Source organism: Apteryx mantelli, chromosome 2, assembly GCF_036417845.1.
Source record: "Apteryx mantelli isolate bAptMan1 chromosome 2, bAptMan1.hap1, whole genome shotgun sequence".
In the NCBI taxonomy this organism is placed as follows: domain Eukaryota; kingdom Metazoa; phylum Chordata; class Aves; order Apterygiformes; family Apterygidae; genus Apteryx; species Apteryx mantelli.
In genome coordinates, this window is record NC_089979.1 from 113,705,582 (window position 1) to 113,727,790 (window position 22,209).

The following is a 22,209-nucleotide window of genomic DNA, read 5'->3' on the forward strand; positions in this document are numbered from 1 at the left end:
AGTTGATACTCTGCATTACATTTCTGCAGGATTGGCGACCTGGGTTCATCAATGATGTTTTTAACTCAGTGAGGGTAATTTTTTGTGCTTAAAGTTACGGAGACTCTTTGCCTGCGCAATTAATATATAATTAAATGCTTTGCTGAACCAGCCTGTGTGTCCAACCTTTCTCATTCATTGAAATATGCTATTTGATGTCAGAGTTCTGCAAATGCTTTTTCCTGGAAAGTTGCTTTAAACAAGGAGGGGAAAATTGCATATTAGTTACAGCTCCCTCTCTTCTCAGGTGGGGACTCATTAAGTCCCAATAAACCCAGCAACTGCCTGTTTCCTGTACTCATTACAGCTCATTTTAAAGGATGAGCAAGCTAATGTACTTTTCTGTGTTCTCCTTGAGAGATGGACTTAACTGAATTCAGTTATACACTCCTGTAATGTCTTGGTTTTGTTATTTGAGTTTGCCCCTGCCCCCATCTCTCTTTGGCAGAAATTTGGAAAATAATGTCTACACTTTGCTGTAGTGTGACCTTCATAAATCCGCGCTGTCGAAACTGATCCTTAATGAAAAGGTTTGATAATGACTCTTAAGAGCTTGATATAAGGATGATGTTCCACCTTTAAGTCCTCCTGTCATATAAGACAAGGAGTGGAAATGAGGTGCTGCCAGAATTTGCATGGGGGTCTTTCTGGGGGTGCATTCTGGAGGAAAATAAGTAAAAGGGAGAGGCTGGACTACATGTTACCTTCTTTTCCCGGACTTCAGGCTAATAAGTCTGAAAGATGTTAGGAGTGGGACTTCGTGGGCTCTGTACAGAAAACCTGGGATGTTGCCTACTCTCTCCTGTCTTCACATTCTTTGTCTGAAAGGCTTCCATTTTGCAATAGGAAGGCTGAAATGTTATTTATTCATGCTCTTCAACAACTGTTTCTTCTTGTTTTTTGTTTTTTTGTGTGTTTTTTTTTTTCCAGCACAAAATATTTTAAGTAAACCAGCACCAGTTTTAGGTTACCTAGATATTCTGTTCTCTCTGTTGTGGATTTACAGCTTTATTGTTCCTGTTGCTGCGGAAGCAACATCCAGGAGAAGCACGGGATGGATATTTGGGAGCAGTAACTGTTTTAGCCCATCCCATTCAAATCCACTTGTGCCTGTGTGTTATCACTGTGTACTACAAACAGATTGCTCTAAACTTGGGGATAAACTTCCTGACCATTGGAGGTGAACACTGTTCCTGCCTGAAGGAACAGTTTGTGGATAAACTTGGCTGTATGATCTCTTCCTTTGGGTTTTCTTTTCTACCAGATCATTTAGTCTAGATTAAATTAGTCGATGTGAATCTTTATGTTAGCAAAAAGTAATAAAACTATGTTTTGCTTTTCAAATCTGGTACAATGGCCAAAATTTAGAGGAGCACTGTCAAATGGCAGTTTCATGTTAATACAGTGCAATGGAGCACTTGGAAGGAACCATGGGTCAGTGTTTCTCAAACTGTGGTGAGAAGTGTAGTTCAGAAGGGCTTGTGAAATGCTTAATTAAACGGGGGGGGGGGGGGAAGGCAGATAATTTCTGCTATGCTTGTGGAATAAGAATAGCTGTGGTTTTTGCAAGTGCTGTCACCAGTAATAGCAGTATACCGATACCATCCTAGCATCACAGTCTAAATGTGTGCAGTATTAGCAAACACCATAATTGTTCAAATAGTGAAGAAGAAAGGGATGTTGGTAATGGTTTATACCTGAAGCTGTACCATTAAGCGTTACTCCCTAGGGCTAGTTCTGGCCCCAGACTTGGACCCTCTAAAAAGCTGAGGGGATAAAGGAGGGAAGTGAGCTTTTTGCCTTCCTCCCACAAACCTGCAAAATTATATGAACTGTCATCCAAGAGGTGTAATAGTATTGCAGTAGCTGGAGTTACTGATGCTTTTTTGGTATGAATGTTCTGAAGATTTCCAATGTTATTGCACCTTATGAGCTTAAACTAGTTAATGGAAATGCCAATGGCTTTAACCACTGACAAGATCTCAGCTTCTTGAGGATAGAGGACTAGGAGGGAGCTCTTGAAAAATTCTTGTGGTGCCTAGAGAACTGCTGCCTGCTGGATTTGCTAGCAACAGCCCCTTTCCATCCGGCTGGACAGTTCATCCTTGAAGGTGGCCTTCGCAGCCATTTCTCAGCCCCTCCCAGGTTGCTGCCGCCTCGGGAATCTATACTAAGGCAGATGAGCCAAAAGATGGTTGCCTTTTCCAAAGGCTGGAAATCACTTGGCTGGCTTGAGCCAGTTTACCGATGTTAGGGCTCATTGAAAGCTGGCTTTTAGGTTTTAAACAAAGACTGGTAAGCATTTTATGACTTCTTATATTGTTCTTTGTTGTAGTGGTCAGTATTTCAACTTCACAAAACAAAAAATGAAAGCATTTATAAAGCAGATACTAACCAGCATATAATCATAGTGAGAATATTTAACTTTTTTATAATCCTTTCAATTTTATTGCCATCAGGGATTATTAATAGAACTGGTAAGAAAATAATATCCACTAACTTAAGGTAACATTTTCTTTGTTGGAATAATGAAAGGCCTCTTTTTTTTTTTTTTTTTTTTTTGGAGGGGGAGAAAAAGCCATTCAGCAATAAAAATAACCATGGAAACAATAATCCAGATGTTTTAATGGGTTGGATATAATTCAGTGCACTAACATATATACATACATAGTGCTTTGTTAATGTAATGAACCAGTCATTGTTCAATTACAACGGGTGATGAAAAATACGATATCCTTTCTTATGGGACTGTAGGGTTTGAGCAGTCATCATTAGAGCTCCAGTAGTTCTTTGCTCTGGTGGCAGACAGCCATTCTGGATAAAAGAGCAATGTTATAGTCACATATTATGTTTTATTAGTCTGGCTGTAGGCTTGTCCAAAACCGCACTCTGACTGGTTAGAGCTCTTCTAAGGCTGCGAACTGACATCCTGTGGTGCATGGCTGGGACCTCATCACTGAAAAATACAGGAAAAACTCTGACATACAGTGTTTGAATACAGGGAAGGCAGCAAAACTTAATGGATTGAAGAGGCAATAGCTGTAGAGGGAGGTTAGAAGTTGTGAAAGAAATGGAGGATATTTAGTGAGGTACGGACTGATGGATGTTTAAGCTTTCTACCTTGTGCTGTCTTCCTCTACCTTAGGAGAGACATCAGTTAAATCCATGTAAATGCATCTTAAATGCTTCTTATAGAAGTGGAAATCGAGCCAGGAGATGCTTGAAATAGGGCTCCTCTTAAGATCCCACAGAAGTACTGTCCCAGCTTGCCTGACCTCTAACATAAAGGATGTTCAGGAATAGTGTATAAAAAAAGATGAAATATTTCATTAATTCTCTCCTTTTTTAAGAGGAATGAAGAGAGAATTCTGGCCGTGCTTTTGTTAGCACCATAGTGCTAGCCAGAACCTCTTGATAGGAGTCCTGAATTTTGTTACCTTCAGCTTACCACATTTTTAAGATGAAGGCAGAACATAACTGAGATTGTTGCATCTGCACATGCATATAGAGACACACAGACACTTGTAACAATTCTCCTCTTAGAAACAGCAGGAGTCTTATCTCTTGAGCATTAATTCTGCTATATTTAAAGGAAATGTTTTGTATAATGATGAGATTCCTGGAGTCACACACAACTGAATTAAGTAAAAGTTATTTCATTCACATTCTGGCCAGCTGGAATATCCAGGAGCACTTTATAATTCAATTAAATCCTCCTTCCAGGACTTCAGGGTTGTATTACAAAATAAAATAACAATAAAAACCCCACAGCACAAATTTTCATGTAGAGACTTTTCTATCTGTTTTAAGAATTATGCTCACCTAACATAGTGGTTGTGTGAAGAAACACATCTTAAAACACTACTTTGTAACTTTTGAAGAAGTATTCTGAACTGTATTTTAAATCTGTGGTACAAGTAGATGTTGCAGAGCACCATGCTGTAATCCACTGAGCTGTATGTCCTTAGATGTTTTATAACCCCTCAGTACTCTTACAGCTGGGAGTTTCTTTGGCAGTCCAAGGTACTTTGCAAGGTACTTGAGGAAACAGGGAGAGCTGTGGCTTGTTAGGACACCAAGATGTTGAGTAACAAGCTTCTGTAAAATTATTTGTTTTAATGGCGATACATTTCACTCAAGAACACCACTTCCTTGTTTTACAGTCACTTTATCCTAAACATGTGCTGTGGGGCAATGAAGTATCTAGGGAAATGCAGATTTAGGACTGAGGATGTTTTGGCAAGGGGGAAGGAGTAGCTGAGGAAACTGCAGCTGAGACTGAAGAGGAGGAGGAAACGGACAAGCGCACAGTTTTCCTCAAGTCCTGTCTGCCCTGCGGACCCCCTGCAGCTATATTTATAGCAGAGTTTTTCTACTGGCATATTGAAACTGCAACCTTAAGTGATATAAAATAAGCCAATAAAAGCTCTCTCCCATCAGCAAGCTGCATTTTCAATGAGGATTTTGCCTGTGGACTCTGGGGTGTGAATGTTTCCTACTTCAGGCTGTGTTGCTGCACCAACTTTATTCTGCAGCGTAGACCTGGTCTTGGCCTTTTTATGGTCTTTGTTATTGCAGTACTGGAGTGCCCTCCTGTTCTTCAGGTAATCATTCCCTCCAGAGCCCCCATGAGTTAGGGAGATCCAGTTCTCCCCATTTTAGATACCCATTGCCTAGTTAATGAGCCTGGTCTCACAAATACTCCATTGTAGTCAATGGAGAGAGCTGATTCCAGTAGTGATTCGGAGCAGGAAAGGCAGACTGGGGTGACTAAAGTCCAAAGCGATCTAGTACCTTCCGCCTACAGGGGAAGGCCTTGTCTCTTACATGAGGAGAAATTTGTGGCAAAGTAGTAAGTCAAGGACCCAGGTGTCCTGGTATCTGGTGTGCTTGCCATTGAACAGTCCTGCCTCTGTTTCTGTAGCCCTCGTCATGAGACAGTAACAGATGAAGCTTCTATTGATGGTGAAAAGAGGTCGTCTTCTGTTTTATAACAGCCATAAAAATGACTTTTGCACTACAAGATTTATTAGCGTAATGGTAGCATTAATTATAGACAGAACGGTGTATTCACTATGTTGAGTCTGGCTTTTTGACAGATGTACAGATTAGCAACAGAACTCTGTTTTACTCTCTGGCTGTTTTCTGCTCTCCAACACATGTGCTGCATCTGCTGTTTCTCTGTGATAGGCTTAACAGCAAGGGTTAAGGTTTTTCTTACTAATTCTGTGATAAAAGGTGTCAGCTAGAGAAAATGATATCCCCAATCACTGTCAAAAACAACAGGAAAAAGGAATGAACCTCTGCTAGCAAAGGTATTCACCCTTGGCTTAAAGAAAACCTATCTACAAGTTCCAGGTATAATGTACTCGGAGCATCTCTACTGCATGTAAAACATAGGCCTTTACCCAGATCAAGGCTTTTATCCCCTTCAGGGTCCACACACACATGCACACACACTTTTTATTTGTTTTGGAAGTGCTTTAAACCCAGGTTAATGTACCCAGACTAGCATACTGGTGGCTTGAACGGGACTTAGGGTTTTGTTAACATTGGCAGGTTGGATATTCTTAATTTCTTTTGCTCATCCCACAATTTCCCTGGAAGAAAGCAGTGTTGTGGATTCACAAAGCCTGGCCTTGCATGCCTGTGCTGGGGAACCACAAGTTGTAGGCATGAAAGGCTGAAACTGATGGGAAAATATCTTAGAGTGGGAAATCTCAGACTCTGCTCTGCATATTACTTCAGAAGTGGTACAAAATACTGCCCAAATAGCTACCTCCTGCACAGTGCCAAGGGAAGTACTCAAGTAGACTAAGGATAAGACCTGTGTGCTAAGGTGCACCTGGAGACATCCTGAGAGACGTGCAGAGGAGTGCAGAAATGATGAGGGAAAAGTGAAGAGGATATTACTGCATGGTGAATATTGTCAGGGCTAGACTAAGCCAGCATCTCGGACACCTGTACTAATTGGCCAGTGCTTTAGACTACTGGATGTGTAAATTCACATCAGCTCTAGCATTGCCCGTGGTTGGTGTCCATTATGGGGTTGCCCATGTGTGTAATTATACACAGATCAACAACAGTCATGAGGTTGTAATGTCCTATTATTGTTTTCCATTGCATTTCTGCTATCAGTTCAATATCTACACTGGAAAAACTATCCTTATACTAACCAATGTGTTCAGTGCAGATGTTTTTGATATGTTAGCTAATGGGGTCATCTTCTACAGGGAGCATAAGGTTTATTTTGGTCTGTATTATTTCAAGGACTAAAACTGCAGCTTAATTTTTTTCCCCTTCCCCTATGCTAAAGCTTTAAATGAACATCTCAGCATGTTTAAAAGCACACTTCATTTCTGCTAGCATAGAAAAGGACATAAAGACAAAAGGCACTAGCACAAACTACTAATCTCAATAAAGGAAAAACTGAAAGGTTTTTGGACTGTCTGATGGTAAGGAGGTCTTTGAAGCACATGAAGTAATAAGGTGGGCTTGCTTTTAAGAACTGTAAATGCAGCAAAAATTTTATTCCATAAAAATGATTGTGTGAAGATTAAGATAACAAAAACATTGAGTCCTTTCTCCTTGACATCAGGCAAATATTTACAGCTAGGCAAGAAAACTTGTTATCTTTGAATGGCCTGGAGAGTGGATTTACTCTGCGGAGAATGGAAGTAGACTTTTATCTCCTCTTCCATGGTTTAAAAAGAAAAGAAATGTCTTCTATTTATTTTCTAGCACTGATACACTACTATATTTAAAATAAATAGTAGTGTCCTGTCACTATTGGTCTAAGCATTGATATTTTCCTTGCAACCTTCAGCAGCAGGGCCCCTGAGGACCTCGATGGGGCTACAAGCTAGCTTGGAGGGAGGGAAGTGGGTGCTGGTCGCTAGCCCATCTGTTGCTTCCAAGGAGAGTAACGCTGCCGTTGGTACAGCAGGGCGGGCGGTGGGAGAGCCGGCGCGGCACGGGCCATGTGCTGCCTGCCAGAGCCTGCTCTGCAGCCCTGGCTTGCATAACGCTGCTGGAGTGATTTCACGGAGGCAGTCGTGGCAGCTGGCGCAGGTTTTTAGCAACATCTTGCTTACAGCTGGGAACACTTGGTGCTGGTGACAATTTATCTGTTTTGTGTGAAAGGGCAAAGAATTTTGTCTAGAGATGTATTTGTAGGGGGGAATGCAGCCCCAGGGATTGTTAGGAGCAGCACTTGTTAGGATCCCAATGATATTTATTTTATCTTTGTTGATTTGTAAAGCTCACATTAGTGGTATCAAATTGCTAATTGCAAACTTTGCATCCTGGGAGAGTTGTGTGTGTTTTTTTTTCTTTCTTTCTTTCATTCTCTTGCTGTTAACTGGGTTGCACTTTAGTCACTTCGTCACTTCAATGCTGTAGCAGTAGTGCCATAGGAGGACAAGGCAGCACTATGAAAGGCTGTCTGTATTAATTATTTTTATTATTTAAGATCCATTTTGCTTTTCTTTTTAACTCTGCCTTTACAGCGTCTAGTTGGTCTGTGTTTTCTTTTGTTTTCCTCTAAGTTTTTCATTTCAAATGTCATATAGTAAAGCAAAGATGGTATAGAATAGCAAAAGGGGGAGGGAGATGGGTCTGTTAGATTGATAAATTGAGAAAGGACATGAAAGCTGATGGGGTAGAGGATTCAGAAGTAACAGAATCCTGATTTTGAAAGTAATTGTATCTGATCATCCCAGTATTTGCATTATAATTGCCATTTTGGATTGCTGCAGATTCTTTTCATCCTGATTTCCTCAAGGCGGGGAAAGGGGAAGGCTGTTATGCTTTTTCGTCCCTGATTTGTTTTTAATGTTAGCTGATCTCAATTTACTTTGAAAAAGGACCTAAAATCCCAGATACAAGTTTTGTCAAAATTGGCAAATAGAGGAGAATGACTCATGTTAGCATCCAAGGAAGGGAAGGGGAGGCTGTGTGTGGAGCTGTACGCTGCGTCAGGTGGTAGCTGGCCCATGAATGGGCACACACCTGCTGGTCAGCAACCTGGCATCTCCCAGCTCCGGGCAAGCTTGCGCTCCTCCCTCCTGCGTCGGGGGGCTTCATTTTTCTTGAGGGGCAGGGGGAAGAGAGCTGGGATTGCTTATACAGGGTTGCTGATTTTTCTTTTCTTTTTCTTTTCTCTTCTTTTTTTTTTTTTCCCCCTCCTCTCAGTACGGAGATGAGATTTATTCTCATAGTGTATCTGCTTCTCTGTGTGAATGTAGAAGGGGAAGAAGTACTGCAGCTACAAATAATCCCCTTGGGAGAAGAGAGCAGCAGGGTCAAAGCAGCCCCACATAAATGCTGCAGTAAACCAGACTGAGGAACTGATGAGGCTGAAAAACTGGGGAGGTGGAAAACACTTTGTCCTGGCTCAGCTGCCTGGTGTGGTTCACAGCACGGCCGCGCAAATGGCTGGCCCAGCATGGAGGAGAGCAAAGCTGCTATGAAGAAGGTGCTTGTTGGCTGCTGCAGAAAGGACCAGCTTTGCGCTTCTGCCGTTTTTGTCACATGCTGCCATTTGCTGCTCACTTAGGCACGCAGTGAGTCAGATGAGGAAATTGATCCAACTGAAAACTATTTTTTCCTTTCCTTTTTGCTAGGTCAATTTTTATTTTGATCAAGTTCCGTGGTACAGCTCATCTGTGTGCTTGTATGAAAGCAGTAATGGCATTAAAAGAGGAAGGGCAGAAACAGGCCTGGGAGGTATGGCAAGGGGGGACGGGATGGGTCCTTGCAGCACGTGCTTTCATTCATGTGCGATTCAAATGATCTTGTATTGTATTTTGCCTGTTCTAAACTGGCTTAGTTGACTTGACTGTTGAAATCAGAAATCCCTCCTTATACCTGACCTGACCACTCATATTCCCATCTCTGGTTTCCTCTCTGCGTAATGATGCAGTTCAAGCAACAAATCTAAGTGAAAAATAGTTCCCCCTCCCCACAGTGTGCCTTGCCACCAAGTTCCCTTGCTGCTCAGTCAGTTTCCCAACATGATTTTTTTAATCTATAATTATTTAAGGGAGATTGCTTCTTTTGGCAGCGGAGTTGGTTTATGCCTTTTTATTTGTTTTATCTTTTCTCTCTCTTCTCTTCTTCTTTTTAAGAATTCAGTGAGCTATGGTTATTGAAAGTAGAGCTGAGGCTCTTGCTCTGCTTGGGTGATTTGGGGAGTTTCTGAGAAACAGCAGCTCCATGTGGCGCTCTGTGCAATCACCTGCCATAGGAGAAAAGAAAAGGCCTGGTAGTCATCCGAAAGTGAGCTGTGGTCTGTTTCTTCTTGCCATGCACCTTCTTCCAAGTTTTGGGTCATAAAGATGTTTTTTCTTTTAGCCAGCACTCTTCTAAGGACACTCTTGTGTGCGCCCTATGTTTATAACAATGTTCAGTGTTGCAACATCACTGGACTAGACTGTTCCTTCTATTTTGGGACCTAAAACAGAACTGTTTTCAGTCAGTCCAAATGCTTGCGAATGCAGATGCATAGAATAAAGCGGAACTGATACATCTGGAATCTTAACACCTTTCAGCTGATGCTTTAGCAGTGGGGAAGCTGTACAGGCATATTTTGGAGAGTTTTATTGTCATTGTACGACTGATACCTGGAAGTGGCAAAAGAAGGTTTAAAAAAAAAAAACCTGAATATCTTCTTGCTTCAGGTGTCATTCCAGGAAAATGCTGATGCTGATATCTGAATTTTCTTTTTCTGTTGCGTAATGTGATGCAGTATACACAAAAGACTGATCCCCCTCTCTACTCCCTCCACAAGCTCAGTTGATGCTGTATGGGTTAAAGTTTACAGAAATGACTGGTAATGCTAAACTTGAAAAAAAGATCATCATACTAATTGCATAGTATCAGAAAATTTTTCAGTGCTATCAAGGATACATTAAAAGGAAAGTGAATTTATATGAATTTTCATAATGAGTCTATATTAAAAAGAAAATGAGATACTACTAATTTGTTTTGTTGTTTGGAATCACTGGTTTTAGAAACATCTTTTAAGAGTTCAGGGCTGTTCCAATTCGCTGATTTTTTTTTTTTTTTTTTCCCCTCCTTTGATCAGAAAAAGCCACTGTCCTCAATAATAAAAGAAGTCTGCGATGGGTAAGTTCTTCCATACAGTAGGTACTAGATACTATACTTTGAGTTATTAAACCAGCTGGGGGATAATGATTATTCTGAAGAAAATGTAGATCTCCTTAATGACTAGTGATTAGTTTCCTAAATCTTACAATTGTTTTATCTTCAAATTTTGAATTTTTTGTGTCAATTGCTTATAAGATGGCATGTCTGTCATATGTGGGTGGTTCACTTAGACTATTTGTTGCCATTCTGCCCGGAGATGAGATTTACCCACTCACTTTGCTCTTGTGGTCCCTGTAGTTCATAGCTTAAGAAACAGCTGCGGTGACTGTGGCTTCGATTTCTGAGCACCGGGCCCAGTGGATTTTGTAAGCTGGTCCAGTTGATGTGACTGCTCACGTGGAACTGAAATACTGAACACAAGTCCTGCCCTCAACATGAACTAATAATTGCCCAACCAAATTATCTTGCTTTAATTTAAACATGTTAATATTTGTGAATTAATGCCCTTTTAAGCAAGTGCTACCATAGAAGAGAAACTTGTTAATGTCCATCAAATTGCAGCTGAATTAGAAAGGGATTATTGTATGAGTTAATGTAATATATGAATTTAACATTATATAAGCTTATTACCTAAGGTAGCATAGAATCCTGATACTGTAAATGCAGTCTATCTGTTTCAGTGATTTAATGACCTTGCTTATTGCAAGCAAAAATTATCCTTGCTATTTTTTTGCAGATCTGGAACTAATACCGTAATGAGCTGCTTTTTTTTTTTTTTTTCCTGAAGCACTGAAGTACCAAAGTAGAATATCTTTCTTCTCCTTTCCCTCTTTTTTTCCCCCCCTTTTTTTTTTAGGCTTTGCTTTCGAGGAAATGTATTTATGTTGTTTCATTCTGGCTGACCATGGTCAAGTTCAGGAATTTCAATTAGAGATGTGCAAAAGGGAAAATACTAATTTATGGGCCGTATCTATACTTACGGGTTTCCCTTATCAGCATGCTTTTTGTTTTCTTTTTTAAACTTTGGAGCTCATTGAAGCCTGTGCATAAGTATAAGAAACTCATGGGAGTGACAGGCACTTGTTTGATCATAGTAAAGACCAGTTATGCAAAGGATGTGGGTTTTTTGTTTTTTGTTTAAATTTTTTTAAGATTTCATTTTGTGATTTACTTTATTTTTTATTTCTAAGGTGGTCTCTTGCAAATCATGATCAATATGCACTGCAGCACGCTGATAGTTCTAATTTCTACATCACAGAGAAGGTAGGTAAATCATTCAACATGACACTTGCATAGTCTGTCAAAGCGTGTTTGCCACAATAATTTACTTTAACACATATAAAATATTATTGTCTTTTTACAGTACTAGACCAGCCAGATTGAAATGAATCGTCTTTACATCATTCTATCTGAACTCTAAATGGAAGCGTTGTGATAAAGTAATTGCACATGTCAAAGTGCAGTTGAAATATTGGAGTGCTATTGGCGCTCTCTCTCTAATAAGTAATTTAGAGAAATTCACTTCAAATTTAGTGTTACTTCACTGCTGTTGAAATCAGTGAAATTCCAAAGGCTTCAAAATCAATACAGATTTTAGTTCACTGCAGAATAAGTGCACTGAATTTAGAGGCTAATCCTGCTAGCACCTAATACTGAGGTTGTATGGTCAATGCTAGGAAAGGTTGCCCATGGTAAGTTACTCTCTGTTTCTTTATTAATAGTAGCAATAATGCTGTTCCTGCAGGTCTGCCATTGAGCTGTGGTTAGGTTAAGTATACTGCTGGTATAATTTTTTTCATAGTATGATTTAAGATTTTTACATGGAATTGAAAGTTCTACAGTTACTATTATCCTAAGGGGGCTAACCTGAAGTATTGCAGTGCAGATACTCAATCTTTGACCAGAGCCAAATTAATTAAAAGTACAAGTAATATTATCTCTCAATTAACTCTGACTTGTATTACAACCTGTGGAAAAAGTTCATAATTTTGTAATGTGATACTGACAGGACAGTAGGTACAGGGGACCTGGGAATTGGTAAAACTAAATGTTGAAGAGTGTAAGGCAAAATTATAAATTGAATCTTCCATTATATTGCATAATGGCAGTAGATTTTAGGCTTCATTAGGTTTACAGATCTTTTATGTTTAATATCAGTGAGTGTGAAGAAGTTAGCAATACTGAGGTTAAGAAAAGTCTGGTTCTTACCGATGACTTGTTTGGCTTCTTCGTTTTTAACATTAGTTTAATGACTTTTTTGAAAGAGTATTTTGTTGTTCTGAAAGGCAAAACAAAAGTTTGAATGTGCCAAGGCCTTCACATCTATGAAGTTTGATCAGACTTCAGACATTCAGCCCTTCAGCTCTGGTATTTGTGCTTGTTTAATATTCTACTGAAAAGGGGTGTACAGGAAATTAAAATATGTAAAACATGAAGGGCTCATTGATGTTTGAAGAGAACTTTAGTGCACTGTTACTTCCCACTTTGGCTGAACAAACAGAAAGAAGTTTCAAGGACTGCATAATGTTTGCTACTCCTTCCTTCCTGTTGTCTTGTCCTTCTTCTCCAGTTATGTATGTTATGCTGGTTTATATTTTTTTCGTCCCCTGATAGCATTGGCATTTGGTGATTCACGAAATGATGCAATGATTTCAGCACAGAAAGTAATGAAAAGGCTGTAGCTGTAATAAAAATGGAATGTGTAGTCTAAATAAATGGGACATGCTCATCTGAATAAGACCAAGAAATACATTCATTCCTAGCATTACTGCTAGAGTCACTGAAACTACAACAAAGATTAATTTGTTTGGAAGGCTGTATGAGTTAGTGCTGCAGACGTGCGTTTGTAATCAGTGAAAAAGAGCATAATTCAAAACCTGCTGAAATCAGCATGAAGATTCCCTAACTGCAGTGGATTTTGAGCTAAACTGACCTGAAGTTAGCTGCCCAGAAATAGATTCCTCTTGTTACTGTCTTGTTGATACCAGTTTAGTTTTGGCTTGCTCTTAAGCTGAAGAGTGTTTTTGTGTATGTGTTGTTTTTTTTTTTAACAGTTGTTTAGAAGTTGTTTAGTTGTTTAAAAACCAAAATGCAGTTGAGACATGAACTAACTTTTCTCTTGCTGTAATTCTTGCCCTCGCCCCAAAAATAAGGGGAACTTAGACATAGTTAAGCATTTAGAAAGACTAAATTTAGCAAGACAGCTAGAGTGGTTGCTCATAAAATATTGTTGCCTTTTTTTTTTTTTTTTTAACAGACCAGTTTCAGTTTTTCATTCAACTATTTGTCAACCCAGACAACTCTCTCAAAGCATCATAATTTGTTTCAGGATCTCCCTTTTTCCATTGCATTTTTTCCTCCTTTCTTTTCAAGTTTCAGTTGACAGACACTTCAAAGGCTACCACAAGGGAAGCTGCTGAAGTAATTATTGGCTGCTGTGTTTTTCCTCCACCTGAATTTAAAGAGTGAGACTGCTTTGCTAATTGCCCTGAATTGAGACACAACATTTTCCAATAAGCTAGACACAATTGAACTTGTCTGTTGGCATTTAAACTCAAATTGTCCAGTGAGTGTTTTCAAGAATCCAGTGTTGAGGAAATATTCTAGCTTGTCGAAGGAATGTGTCCGGGTACAACTGGAGGAGCCTTTCCGGCTTTGCCTCCACCTTTGATGGTAGGACCCTGCAGTTTTGGAGAAAATGGACATTCTCTGCTCTGCTTAAAAGGAAGTATGATGGCTTTTGGCTGCCTTTGTTTTATAATAAGGGTGGAAAAGGATGGTCTTTTAGAACATTTTGGGTTGTACTGCAGCGAGGACTTTGAATTTGTTTATTCCCTGCTGAAAATATGTAGTGTGTCTGACTCTGAGTCACATAAATAAGAGGAGAGCTCTAAATGCCACCAGTATTACTCAGATGTCTGTGACTTTTATTAGATGTTGTTCACAGTTTATCACTGCTTGTTGAATGGAGGCTATAAAGAGAGGCCTATATAGGTCATGACCCCTTCTCCGTGCGCTCCTTCACTTGTGTGCTAAGATGTTGCTTTCTGAATTAAAGCATGAAAATACCAGGCATGAGGACAAACTCATGCACTTCAATAAAGCCAGAACACTAATGATTAGATTGTTGAAGTGCACATTGCTTTAATCTGTCTCTTGCTAGGAGATGAGCAGAGCCCTTTTGCTACAGTGACAGCTTCTAGTAAGTGAATATTTTTCAGTCCTCTCAAAGATTTATCCTGGTTGCTTGCTGATTTATGGCCTTCCAGGTGCAAATGCCTTTTAAAAACATTACTATGTTTGCTAGAAAGAAAAGCAATTAATGAAATCCTGTAGCTGGTAAAGAAACTTTGATGTGAAAATGTTACAAATGTGAGACTGTCAACACATGGCTTACAATTATATTTTCATTTTTGGGTGGCAAATAGCGCATCTGTGTTTTGGTTATCGTAAGCAGAACTCTTATCTTTTGTAGCTGACCTATATTTCCTGATGATACTATAAATAAATAAATAAAAATAACACCCAAACAGATCTGTCTCTACTTTTTTTTTTTTGTCTGGCTGTATTATTTGGAAAAATACCTCTACAGGAGTAGCGGTAACTCCTTCAGACAGTCTAAGGGCAGTCTTTTAACAAGTCTTGAGTCAGCCAGTGTTCCTGCTAGAGATGGGACTCATCACAGGAAATGCACTCTGGACTGCGGCATCTCAGATTGTTTGACTATATCTGTGCCCATATGCAGTGGAAACTTTTAATTGCGTATGTTGACACTTGTTTTTAAAAAGGGGAGAAATAAAAGAAGAAAAAGTTAAAGCAAGAAACCAACTAGGCATAGTACCTAAGCTTAAGCCTAGCCTGTGTTTTAAAAATCATAATATCCTTGATTTTAATTACATTATTATGCACATCTTTTTAAAGGCCTTAGTTATAATGGAGAGGTATTTCTTGCTAGGTCAAGTATGTAAGAGCTTGGCTCCTGGGTGAGGATCTCATTGTATGAGGTACTGTACGACAGAGACCAAAAAAGTCATCTCTGCTTCACTCAGCTTAGGTTGTAGCTGAATAGATGCTTGTGTACATCAGCCATAATAACTTAGGAAGCCTATAGCCTGGACAAGCACAGGGTTAGAACAGAAAACGGCTATCTGGAGAACAAAAAATAGCTATACAATTATATGTGCTGTATTGTGCTCCTGAGAGGATGACCACAGCCTGGATATCTTTGTGCTGATGCTGTGTTATCAGGCTCCTGCAGATCCATTTATGTGTGTCTGCACTGCCCACCATGGGATATGGGTCTGGGAGGGCTTGTTATTAGCTCAGAGTTGTTCTCCTAAAGCAAGAAGATGGTGAAAGAAAGGGAGCTGGATCATTGCAGCTGTTCAGGTTACAGCACAGCCTCAGAAATGTTTTTTTTGTCACATTTGAAGGAGTGATAAAGTGTAGTGTAGGGGGCTGCAGCAGTGAGGGGAGGAGGAGAGCAGTATTTGAGCTGGCTTCACTGCTGGACCCAGGATGGGGTGATTCTTAACCTTTCATCAGAGCAGCTATTGGGAATAAATGTTTAGTTTGCCCTTGCTGAGGGTCTTTGTGAGCCAGCTCCAAGCTATGTTCAGCACACAATAATGATACTGGTGACATTTCTTATATTGTCTTTGGAATGCAAGGACATTTCATTCATTCATTTATTAACTGTGGTCCATTTTTATTCAGTCACAATTTCATTGTCTTCAGCTTTTTATATCTGATGGCCCTGAAGACTCCCTACGTTTATTCCTTCTTTCCTGCCACCCACATTTCCCTTTCATTCTTATGTGCTTAGTGCATGAAATGGAAGAGACACTGAGTTCCTCCATTTATTTGGAGAGAATTTCATACTGTTTTGCAAGTGGAGCTGCCCCCACCTTGCTTTTATTCCCATTACTCAGCTGTTCGCTGTGTTTGCAGATGGGATGTCCTTCCACCTTCCCCTTGAGCCTGGGTAGAGTAACTGATGTTTGTTCTTTCTTAAAGGTGCTTTTGCTTGTGACCTATTTTTTGCTGAATACAACCTGTAATTGTATATTCATGTGAAATTCCACCATGCCATTATATGCTCCCTGTGTGGGAGTGTATGCCAGTGACAGGACAAGAAGTGAACCACTTGTAGGATTGGGTTTTTGGGGGGGAATTTTTTTCTTTCACATTTTTGATTGAATTTCAGTGAGTTGGAAGTAAACATTCTGAATAAGGAAGGTTTCTGATTCACTGAAGGACCTGGCTCCTCCTAAGCAGCTGAGAATAGGTGCTAGCATAAAAATTGGGAATAGAAATGCATTTAGGTGATCTGTTCCTTTTCTCTGCATTACTCCTTACAATATACTTGTTAGTAATACTTCATAAATGGCAGATTTCAGTCTGTATTTGGACTGAAATCTGAACCAAATTATGACCAGCCTTTTCATTCCCCCACCATCTACTTGACATGTGGTATCCCCCTCGTATTCCTGAACTTCTTACCATTCTTTTGGGGTGTCTGCACAGCCCTGCAGAGATTCTCAGCAGTAAAGGCAGCATGTGGTGTCAGAGTGGCCATGCTCCTGCCTGCCTGATGAATGCTAGTAATGCTACCTAGTGGGCTCTAGTAAAACCTAGCAGACATTAATATGTTTCTCTAGTGGACATGCATGAAAAAATGAGTATCTGTGCACTAAATCATTTTCAATCCTCCTTTATTCAGACTGATTCCAAGAACCAAGTTTTCATCCTTCTCTTGGCAAATTAGTCCAAGTTCTTAGGATTTGTGTTTAGGTTCATACACAATTTTATGAAGAAAACCATTCTGTCCTGGCTACCTGTTATACTTTCTGGCGCCTCAATGAATAGCTTAGTTCCTCTTCTGTTTATGTCCTTTTTAAATATTTGGTATGATAATATCTTCTGTTTAGTTCCTTAATTCCACAGCAAGGCTGATAAGATAGGTCAGCTGTGTTTTTCAAGCTGTATATACATTTATCTTCCTGTATTTAGTTTGTAATTCTTCCATGAAAGTAACTTACTAGAGAGGGAAGGCCCTCTTTAAATGTTTTTCTTTCTGTTACAGCACTCAAATGTAGGTACAGTATGCCACAAACACTGTGAGTTCAACTGATAGCAAATAATCTGCATCAAATCTGACTAACAGAAAAATGCTCTTTAAATCCACTTTATACTTTAAGAATGTCCTACTTAGGGTTTCACAAGACTTCGTGAACAAACATCGCAGCTTGCTGCTGAAAGGGAACTGTTCTGATTTCCTCTCCCCTTCCCCATGAGATCCTGCCACATCATTTGCGCTGGCTGCAGTGTATTTTTGGACAATTTGGCGGTGGCAGAGGGAGAGGGGATCATTTTATGCCATTTTAATTGGTTGAATTGTCTCAATGAAGGGTCTGAAAAAAGCCCGATCTGATGCGAGGGTGGAGCAGGATCCTTGAATGATGGCCAGGAATGGGCTGGGAGGAAGGAAAATGTTAGAGGGAGGGAAGAGGAATGAAACTTCCCCTTTTAGCAGCTGTGAGCTGTTGTGTTCCTCAGTTGCATGTGAAACTGTCTTAGGCTGATGTGGAATAAACTTGTTGGCAAATTCTGTTGATTGCAGTCACAAATGGAGAAGGGATGTTTTACCAACTCTCTAGTCTGTGACAGAGAGGGAGGGCAAACACAAGGGAATAGGAGTAGGATGTACATGTGAGAGGAGTACATGCACACAAGTTGTGTTACCATTGCTTTTAAAAGTGTACCAGTTCCTTTGGAAGCATGTTGAGATGTTTTTTATTAATTGCTATGATTTAAGTAATGCAACTCTGTAAATGATACCAGGTCATGTTCAAGCCCATCCTAGCTGCCCTGCTATCGCAGAAGAAACCATCACAGAAAAAAAAAGACATTTTAAGTGACCCAAGCACCTGCAGGCTTCCCTTGAAACAACACCATTGTGAATATAGTTTCACATTCAGTCTTGCAAAATGGGATGGCCCTTTTTCCTGCTTGAACCATACTGCTTATTCCTGTCTTCTCCTTTACAAACTGGGCAAAAAACAAAATGATCAATTTTCAGCTGAGTTAGTTCCCTCATTGACTCATCAAGTAGTTTTTTTATGCCACACAAACAATGGTAGGAATGAGCAAGAGACTGAAAAGCAAAACTCCCCTTTATGGTAGCAACCTATGCTTTGGTCTGGCAAAAGTGACCATGAACCACAGGCTTGGATTGAGTCTTCAGATACTTTTTGGCAGTAGGGTCTGCTTAAGGAGCTACTGCCCCTGCACTGACCCCTCAGCTGTGCTGCGGGCAAGAGTGCTGGGTGAATTGCATTGGAGAGTTAACTTCAACTCAAATCCTTTTCTTGTCTGGGGTGGTATGTTTGTTTTGCTTTGTTTTGTTTGATGTTCATATCAGTTCCCTGTTCTGATTTCCCCACATGATCTCACCAACAATAGTACATGCCCAGCTAAGCCTGTCATTTCCTAATGTTTATTTTGGAGGGTGCTGCTCTTATGTTCCAGCTTACCGGAGGACGATGAGGTTGCTCATTGCCTGCCCATCCCTTCCATGTTATTGGTACAACTGTCTGAGGCTATGTGGTAACTTGGATTAGGGAACTGATTCAGATTAAAAATAACCCGTGTGTAACTTTTTTTTTTTAATGTACCAGAAGAAGGATGTCTGCCCACAGTATAATACCATCACTGCTCTGCAGAGCAAGTGATATCTGATGACATTGTCTTTGTATAGATCATTCCATGTGAAGATAAGTAAATGATGCAAAGTATGGGCATTTTCTTAGATTCTAGTTTTCTTAGGCCAGTTTCACTGGCATGCAACCTCATATAACTCTGGATTGCTGAAGACAGAGGTGGTCAAGCTTTGATTTTCCCCTCCCTGGCTTCCTTCCTTTCCCTCTTCTAGCATCCTAGAGACTGTACAGCAAGGTGAGTTGTCTTCTGTCAGAGCCATGACTTGAAACAACTCTGGATTTTTATTTTCCCTCCCTTTTTTGTAAATGGAGGAGGAAGGAAGAGAGGTAACTTTTTTTTAAGATTAGCTGGTTGACTGTGCTGCTGCATGTTGGTAGATCGAATGTAAGGAAAGTGTTGGGAGCACACATTCTAGATGGTATGTGTGGAACTGCCCTTTTGTGGCTGTTTAGTTTCACTAAGCTATGCATACCCTGAAGCCACACCACTGGTGTAACTTGGTTTATTAATGCTAGCTTCTATGATCTTTGAGTAGGGGCAGGTAAACAGCATGCAGAAAACCTTCCTCTTCTTAGGAACATTAACCAAACTACCAGCACTTACTTTTTCATGGAAAATGCTATCCTCAAACTCTAATGTAAAAAATTACAGGAAATTCTCCCTATTTCCAACAACTCCCCAGAAAAGGAATTTTATTACAAGATTAACTACCTTGGTATTTTTTTCTAAAACTGTACAGTCCTAGCATGCCAAGAAAAAGAACGTTGATAATTATGTAGATCTCTTAACTTTCACCTTATTAAAGCTTTTGGTGACTAAAAATGGACTTAAATTACATATTGAGTCAGCCCAATGGTATATTTAACCTCATATTCTGTCTCTAACCATGCCAGTAGCAGGATGCGAGTTAAGGTTGTGAACCTAGTTGCTTTCTGTGATCTGCTCCCTTCATATTTCCTCAGCATTCACACTTACACTACAGATGTTAGAGGTTACGTCTGCACTTAGTCCTTTTAGTACATGTATATGGGCCATGTGTTTTTTAATCTTTTTTTGAACCTGCTGATACTGCCGGTCTTCACAACCTCCTGTGGCAGCAAGCTCAAGAAATTCACTGCCAGCTGAATGAAGAGATGTATTCTTTATATGTTTTGAACTGATCTCTTACTGTTTTTATCAAGTACCCCCCAGTCTTCTTTTGCAGAATTTAATAACAGTTTTGCATTCAGCCTGACCACTGCTTTCATGGTTTTGTAGACTTTGATCATAATTCCTCTTGGCCTTTTTCTGTCCAAACTGAAGAGTCCTTGCCTTGTAAGACAGCAGCTCATTCTCCTTGATCATTTCACTTGTCCTTTTCTGCATTCCTTGATTCTGTGTCCATTGTAAGATGAATATCAGAACTGCGCACAGTACCCTGCATGTGGGTGCATTAAGCTTTTTCTGTGGTGGCAGAATGATGCCCTCTGCCTAGTTCACAGTCCTGCTTCTGATAATGCTCAGTGTTTTCTGACTGCTGCAGTGCATTTAGTCAGTGATTTAAGAGAGATCTGTCAACAAGGACTCCACATCTTTCCTGAGTTGTAACTTAAAAATGAACTCTACCATCTATCTCTCTATCCTTATTTACTACTTGCCCAGACTCAGCTTGGTGAAAATGTTACAGAGTTGCCAACTTGAAGTGTATTTCAGAGCTCTAATATTTTGTTGTGTCAACTTGGAGGAAGGTGTAATATAATAATAATATGGAAATAGGGAATAATCAATTACATTGGAATGTAAATGTGTAAAGAATTTTGAATTTCTTAGCTATTATTCTTTGGCCAGGTTAGAGAGGTCTGTGAAGAAAAATGCCTGGTCAGGGCTAAAAAAATAAGTGCTGAGTGAGCTATAACCACAAGAACTGATGCTTCTAGGTCTTCCTCAAATATGTTAGGAAAACATTCCATTCCAACCAATTGCAGCGAGCTGAGTCATGAGGCATTTTGCTGGGTATAATGATAGGACAAATACATGACAAAATAAACTTTAATCTTTCTTGGAAAGTTTTCCTGAGTGTTTCTCCAACGAAGTTCTGAATAACTGGCTTAGCTGTTTTGATGGGATCTTTTGAAAGCAAATGCACATACCTTTGTCCCTCTCCATGGTTTGGGGGACTCTTAAAGCTCTGGGCCTGCTTTTTAAATGGCTTCCTCTGTGCAAGTCTCTTGTGTGTGTTTTGGGCAAAGTACGCTGTGGCACAATGAAGGCAAAGCTTTGAGAAGGAACAGACCTAGTGGCAGATAATGTAGGTTCGTGGAGCTCCAGCTGGTGGAGTTGGGAGGCAGAGGGCCCTATGAAGGGAATGTGTAGCAAACAGTCCTAGATATTTTCTACTACTTGCATTGTTTTGTTGTTTGTGTGTTTTCACGGCAGTATTTGTGTCTGGTGAAAACCCAGCTTGGAAGATGTCATGTAGGAGTAGGATGCTTGGAAATACTGCATATTCAGTTAGAATAAAATCATCTTGTGAGTGTAGACTCTTGTTAGATATAATATTGCATCTGAGGCTTATTTGTATCCATAATATGACTGCTGTCTTAGTCCCAAGTGGCATTTATAAAGAATCTATTTATCTGTCACAAAGTTTCTTTAGGAGGTCTGTATTTTGGATAGTGCTATTTAAGTAGTTTCCTCACTGCCCAGAAATAAGCTTTCCTAATGCAGATCAACAGCATGAACAATACCTGCAAACCTAATATACATGTGAGAAACAGATCAGAAATGTCTTGGAAGAAGAGTGAGGTTTTTTGTTTTGTTTGTTTTTTTCCATCTTAGGTGATGGTGCACCCTGTCCTGAATAAGAGTAGTGCTTAAGAGTGTGAGTGCTAAAGCCAGGCTGTTGTGTTGGAACGACATCCTGTTACTCTAGGAGAGAACTCTGCAGGACAGGGTCCCTAATACTAAGGAGATTAATGGTGTATAAATGTTGCAATTGAAATTAACTGGCATGCTGAATACTGCATTTCACAGTTAATGTGGGAGATCCTCTTGGCTTAATTGTATGCTTACAGGCTGTTTCTTGGTAGGTGCTTAAGTCATTATTTAGAATGGATAAACAAAATGGGACTTTTGATTGGGGAACAGCTAACCCTTTTAAAGTTTTGGTTAGCCTGCTGTGTTAGAAACTTGATGCTTTGAATACTTTCAGATAAAAGGCATAGGCAGTTTTCCATAAGCCTTTGTCTAAATCAGGATTTGAAGACTAGCTGTCTGTGTCTCTTGATAGCAGTGATTAAATTTACAGTATTGGGCAGACTTATGTTATGTACTTTGCTCTGAGCCAGGCATGATTAGACA

General features: G+C 39.9%; 1 protein-coding gene across 2 annotated transcripts in view; it reads left to right on the plus strand.

Moving 5' to 3' along the window:
- Positions 1–22,209, plus strand: part of ELMO1 (engulfment and cell motility 1) — a 327,195-nt gene that overhangs the window by 52,942 nt on the left and 252,044 nt on the right. For both annotated transcript variants that reach the window (XM_067291248.1, XM_067291249.1), the window contains exons 4-5: positions 10,127–10,167; positions 11,340–11,412. In XM_067291248.1, the coding sequence (XP_067147349.1) occupies positions 10,127–10,167; positions 11,340–11,412 (114 nt within the window). The remainder of the gene's footprint in view (positions 1–10,126; positions 10,168–11,339; positions 11,413–22,209) is intronic.